Genomic DNA, 6,480 nt, shown 5'->3' with positions numbered 1-6,480 from the left:
TACAAGCATTAGGGGACCATCTCTTTTGTCCTTGCATGGGCCTCTCAGTGCACCAAGTTCTTAGGCAACTCAAGCAGCCCTCACTCTAAATCCACACCTTAGGCATGGTCCTCCTTCCTCTTCTCCACCACATTCCTCCTGATGTTTTTAACTGTGCCTGTCTTTGCATCCCTGGTGGATGGAGTATGGAGCCAGACACCCCTCCCCTTGCGTGCAAGCAGTTGAGGGAGGGAATGTTCTGTACTTCCCCCTTCCCACCACAAGAATGAAGGAATCCCTCATTTATCTTTCTATAGTTTATGTGCTGTCACCTACATTTATTTCCCCATTTTTCTTTATTCACAAGGGCTCACTGCAGTCCCCACTCTTTCTATGAACAGTATTCACACACATCCAAAGTGAATTTATTTTAGCTTCTATTGGGTGGCATATCCAGATAGATCCTTTTGGTCAGGAAGCACAAAAACACAGCCAAGTCGAGTGAGTGCTGAACCAGAGTCATTTAGGAATCCTATGAGGTTACAAATGTTGAAGTAGCATTTGTTCTAAAGCACTTCTTTTGATGCTTTAAGTTTACCTAGCCAGCAATGCAGATCCCATGAAAGTGGCCAGAGATATTTTCTCCACAGGCTCTCCTGTTACCAAATACAAGTGAGTTCCTGCACCTGATGGCAACGCACAATGAGGCCAAATAAGCGGAAAAGTCAGAGTTTGGGGCAGGGGAAGGTTTATTGCAGGACCAAGCAAGGAGAATGGGGGTAGAGGGGTTCACTCCCCCAAACCCTGAACTCCCTGAAGGGTTTCAGCAAAGCATCTTTAAAGGCCAGGTGAGGGAGGGGTGAGGTTGATTGTTGCAAACTTCTTGATGCAGTAAAGGTCCAACAAAATAAATGTTATTCTCTTTTCTGCAACTTTTTATCTCTATATGACTGCAAAGGTGTTATACTCTTAAAGGTCAGAGCCTTGATAATAGTCTATCCTGTCTATTTCAGGCTATATGCAACATTTTTTAAAAAACATTTCTTTAGTCCTGGACTTATTCCGGGGGCACCATGGCCAGCGTCCACGAGAGCCTTTACTTCAACCCCATGATGACCAATGGGGTGGTGCACGCCAACATGTTCGGTATCAAGGACTGGGTGACGCCCTATAAAATCGCGGTGCTGGTGCTGCTGAACGAGATGGGCCGCACTGGCGAGGGCGCCGTTAGCCTCATGGAGCGGCAGAGGCTCAACCAGCTGCTCCTGCTGCTGTTGCGGGGCCCAGATATTACACTGCCCAAACTTTACAAGTTAATTGAAGATTCTTGTCCTCAGCTGGCAAACTCAGTACAGATAAGAATCAAACTGATGGCTGAAGGTGAATTGAAGGATATGGAACAATTTTTTGATGACCTTTCAGATTCTTTTTCTGGAACTGAACCAGAGGTTCACAAAACGAGTGTAGTAGGTTTATTTCTGTGTCACGTGATCTTGGCCTACAGTAAGCTTTCGTTCAGTCAAGTGTTTAAATTGTACACTGCCCTTCAGCAGTACTTCCAGAACGGTGAGAAAAAGATGGTGGAGGATGCTGATATGGAACTGGCCAGCAGAGAGGAGGGTGAAAGGAAAATGGAAAAAGAAGAGCTTGATGTATTTATAAGAGAAGAGGAGGTATCTTGCAGTGGGCCTCTGTCCCAAAAACAAGCAGAATTTTTTCTTTCTCAACAGGCTTCTTTGTTAAAGAATGATGAGACTAAAGCCCTCACTCCAGCTTCTTTGCAGAAAGAGTCAAACAACTTGTTGAAATTTAATCCTGATTTTGCTGAAGCGCACTACCTCAGCTACTTAAACAACCTCCGGGTCCAAGATGTTTTCAGTTCAACACACAGCCTCCTTCATTATTTTGACCACCTGATTCTTACTGGAGCCGAAAGCAAAAGTAACGGGGAAGAAGGCTATGGCCGGAGCTTGAGATACGGTGCTCTGAACCTGGCCGCCCTGCACTGCCGCTTTGGTCACTATCAACAGGCAGAGCTTGCCCTGCAAGAGGCTATTAGGATTGCCCAGGAGTCCAATGATCACTTGTGTCTGCAGCATTGCTTGAGCTGGCTTTATGTGCTGGGACAGAAGAGGTCTGATAGCTACGTTCTGCTGGAACATTCCATGAAGAAAGCTGTACATTTTGGGTTACCGGGGACACGGGTTCGATCTCTGATCTGGGAAGATCCCACCTTCCGAGGAGCAGCTAAGCCCATGAGCCACAACTGCTGAGCCCAAGTGCCACAGCTACTGAAGTCTGTGTACCTGGAGCCTGTGCTCCACAACAAGAGAAGCCACTGCAATGAGAAACCCGCGTTTGGTAACCAAGAGTATCCCCTGCTGGCCGCAGCTAGAGAAAGCCTGCACGTAGCAACGAAGACCCAATGCAGCCAATAAATAAATAAATAATTTAAAAAGTAAACAAATAAATACATAAAAAAACATATCTTTATTGGAGTATAATTTCTTTACAATGTTGTGTTAGTTTCTGCTGTACAACAAAAATATTCTTAACTTGAAGCAAAAGCAATAGAATACAAAGGTTAACATGCAAGAAACGTATCTAGCATGGAGTCAGATTTCTTCTTCCCTATGACACTTCTAGAAGCAGCAACACGTGCACTTTTTGGGAGCTGAAGGTAAGAACGTGAAGATGTTGATTTAATGATCTAACCCAGCGATCAGCATGGTCAAGTGTCCATGTAGAGTCTAACACTAGTTCCTGGAGGGGAGCAGCACAAACAGGAGTGTGAGTGCAGGTCTGGAGATGCAAACAGGTGAGCAGAGACAACCAGCAGGGAACCACCCATTGTGGTCTCCATAACACTCAGCAGGATCTTTGAGCCTGGGTCCCAACCCCACACTTTCCCAACTTTGCCCTCTTAGCTTAAATGCTTCTCTATGTTTAGAAAATTCAGAAGCCCAGATAAACATTGCTTATTAAAAATAGAAATCAATTTTCTTTCTTTTCATAAGGGAAGGCTTGGTTTTTCACTTTCATCAACTCTCACACTGAGGATAAAAGAAGGCATTTTAATCTCTTCTGTCACCCTCATCTCAGTAGCACATAATACATTAATTTGGAGGTTAAATATTAAGATTTGTTCAGATTTGTTCTGACCTGTTACAGTATCAGACTCAAGGACACCACCAGCCATTCTCAAAACAGTATCTGCTGGCCACTGCCACCTGCAAACTTATGGTCTTCAGGTCCCCCCTTGTAACTAAGCAACCATTTTAAACCCCAACCAATCCTTGCTTCATAGGCACCCTGACTTCTTGCAGCTCCACTTATTCTTCACAATTTATGTAATTTTGAGGGTTTTGCCTTTATAAACCTCTCCTATTTGTAGTCTTGCCAAACACAATTTGAGTCCGTCTAGAATCTGTGTCTCCTGAGCTATAGTCCTCAGTTTGGCTCAAAGAAAATTCTTTTATATTCCTAGTATGGATTGGTTTACTGATTATTTATGTTGACAACACAATTAAAGAGTTTCTTTATAACTGTTTAGAACATAATCAATGACTAAAGCATGAGTTACAGACACTAAAGACCACTTTCATTTAGCGCACAGAGGCTGCTCTAAGGGCAGGGTGCAGGGAGCTGCTCTGGGCCCAGCAAGAATGGTCTCAACAGTTTTCCACTCCTCCCAGACCCCCCGAAGTCCACAGCATTTCTCCTGGGGGTGGGGACAGCAACTCAAGCATTGTGGAGATCCTCGGGCCACAGCTGTGAGGTGGGAGGTGCCTGGACCTGCACCCTTCAGAGACTATCTCCATCGCTGACACTCTAGGCCCTGAAGCTGTTGGCCTGGCGTCCTGTTGTTATGGAGCAATGGCTCATGTGGCTGAGGTGCATAAAGTCCAACTCTGACAGCAGGTGTTTGAGCCAAAGTAAGGGTTTATTTACAGAACTCCAAGCAGGGGACTGGGAGAGAAGCCTCAGATCCACTCCAATTTGGCTTTTGAGTTGCAGGCATTTTTAAAGGGGAAGAACAAAAAGGCTGGGATTAATCATCATTTGTGACATTTCTGTGCTGTTTCTTTTTTAATAAATTGAAGTATAGTTGATTTACAATATTGTCTTAGTTTCAGGTGTATAACAAAGTGATTCAGTTTTATGTGTGTGTGTGTGTGTGTGTGTGTGTGTATTTTCAGATTCTTTTCCATTACAGGTTATTACAAATTATTGAATATAGTTCCCTGTGCTAGTCAGTCAATCCTGGTTAGTTACCTTTTTATGTACAGTAGTTTGTATCTGTGAATCCCATACTATATGTGACATTTCTTCATCATAGCTTTGGGAGTCAGTCTGCCTCTGGTTCATGATTCTCAGGACAGGTGGTCCACAGCTCAGGGATCTGTGAGCTCATGCTGCCCTGGGGAAACAACCTGGGTTTGGAGTGAAGGATGACGTCTACAACAGCAACTGCTACACTGATGATGTTACCAACAGCAGTCTAGCCCCCTGACTCTGGTTCACGAGTGTTCACTTAGCACAGGATTGAGGTCACAGGTGAGGAAGAAGGGAAGAAAGTTTTGGATGGAGAGATTAGCCATAAACTCAGTGAGGCAACTCTGTTTCAGGGGGACTTGGATTCACCCTGCAGGAGGTGGGAGGAGAGCACTGCACTCCTGAGGCCCGGGCCCAATCGCTCCTGGCTGGGCCCCAGTCCCTGAAGAGGCACCTCTGGGGCACCAGGAGCTGCCAGCACAGCGCCCAGGATACCTCTCCCTCTTCTGACCCATCTTTCAGGTGCTGAGGTCCCACAGGGTCAGCTGGAGGTGGGGTAGGCACTTGGTGAGTGGGAACGGGACTCGCTCAGAAGATCAGTGGCCCCAGGGCTGGAATCTGACCTGCCCAGTAGGGGAGTCTTGAGGGGAGAGTTTCGGGGGGACCAGGAGCTCAGGATCGCCCAACTAGGGCCCCAGAGCACTGAGTGGAGAGGCTGCAGCCAAAGGGCTCCTTCTGGATGCACTGACCTGCAGGCAGACCCCAGTGGAGCCGCAGCCACCACGTCACCGGAGAGGAGGGTCTCATCTTATAGCAGGATTAAATCACAGACAGGACATGGAGACGGAGAAAGCACAGCAAGGATTTACTGAGTGGTAGTTCACTCTCGGGAGTCATTGGGCCCAGCTGGGTGAGCAACTGGCTGAGCGGCTGGGGCAGGCTGCTTACAAGGGGCAGGAAAGGAAGTGGCGAAATAATCATTAGGGAGGGAGGGGCTTGGGGTCGCATTTCCTGATTTTCACTGCAGCTCCACCTTCCCGAGGGGAGGAGGGAGATTTGTCCTTATTTAGCATTGCTGGGAAGTGTCCCAGCCTCGGTGCATGATGGGAACTTCTTATCTGCAAGGCTACTTTTATTGTTATGAGGGCATAATGAGCAAAAGGTTACATTGGGACACCAGAGATTCCTGCCTGTTCTCACTTCCTTTTCTGCTCTCAGCACACTTGTCACCCCAAAATGTGTGGTTTCCTGTCAGTGCAGAAGTTCCTGCTTTTACTTGTGTGCCCAAGAACCCCTCTTGTTTAGAAGATGTATGGTTTTGTGCCATCTGGTCCCGCCCCCTTTCTCTGCTCACCTCTAGCTGTTTGCCTGCTGGAGCAGCCCTGGGCTCCAGGACAGTTGGGAGAGGAGAGCTTGCACTTCTTGCTCTGCTGGTTTCCAGACTGCAGCCAAAGAATAGGAGGGGAATGCACTGGACCTCTGTGTGATCTGTGCCTAGCACAGGACTTGCACTGGGACAACAAGGCAGGAGCCAACTACACGTGCCCAGGCAGGTCCCTTCTTTGAACTTTCACCTCTGGTGTGAAAGAGCCCAGATTTCCCATCCTGGGCAAAAATTATTCTTCAAAATAGTTTTGAAAAAGCATTCTGTTCTTTGCCAAAATAAGATGTCAGGAGAGTTAAAATTGCTGGAGTCATCCGCAGGCACTGACGGTGAGCAGCAAGGACAGGTCACAGCCCCAGCCCTCTTTGGGTGCACAGAGCACAAAACAGCTGTTTGACTCCCCTGGGCCATTCATTAGCAGTCATGTTGCCAGAAGGGGGACCCTTTCCAGGGCCCAAGAGTGGGCTCTGATCTAACACTTGGAAATGAATTGTCCGAGGAGATTCACGTGCTGACAAAGCAAGAGACTTTATTGGGAAGGGGTGCCTGGGTGAGAGCAGGAGGGTAAGGGAACCTAGGAGGATGCTCTGCCACGTGGTGGTTCGCAGTCTCAGGTTTTATGTTGATGGGATTAGATTCCTGGTTGTCTCTGGCCAATCATTCTGATTCAAGGTCCTCCCTGGTGGCGCGCACATTGCTCAGTCAAGATGGATTCCAGCAAGGAATATTCTGGGAGGACATATGGACTGGCGTCTCCTGTCTCCTTTTGATCTTTCCCAAATTCTACCAGTTGTTGGTCCCTTGTTAGTTCCATGTTCCTTACCAGGACCTCCTGTTGCAAG

General features: G+C 47.2%; 1 protein-coding gene across 1 annotated transcript; it reads left to right on the top strand.

The window, feature by feature from the left end:
- The first annotated feature begins 1,034 nt into the window (after positions 1 to 1,034).
- Positions 1,035 to 2,374, top strand: LOC130836419 (anaphase-promoting complex subunit 5-like). Its single transcript, XM_057708453.1, has 2 exons — positions 1,035 to 2,196; positions 2,352 to 2,374. Exons 1-2 carry the CDS (start codon positions 1,053 to 1,055, stop codon positions 2,372 to 2,374), a joined length of 1,167 nt encoding a protein of 388 aa, XP_057564436.1. The 5' UTR covers positions 1,035 to 1,052.
- Positions 2,375 to 6,480: the final 4,106 nt, after the last annotated feature.

This window comes from Hippopotamus amphibius, chromosome 15 (genome assembly GCF_030028045.1).
Source record: "Hippopotamus amphibius kiboko isolate mHipAmp2 chromosome 15, mHipAmp2.hap2, whole genome shotgun sequence".
NCBI classification, from domain to species: domain Eukaryota; kingdom Metazoa; phylum Chordata; class Mammalia; order Artiodactyla; family Hippopotamidae; genus Hippopotamus; species Hippopotamus amphibius.
Note: the sequence above shows the minus strand (reverse complement) of the source record. Positions and strands in the feature narration are given on the sequence as shown.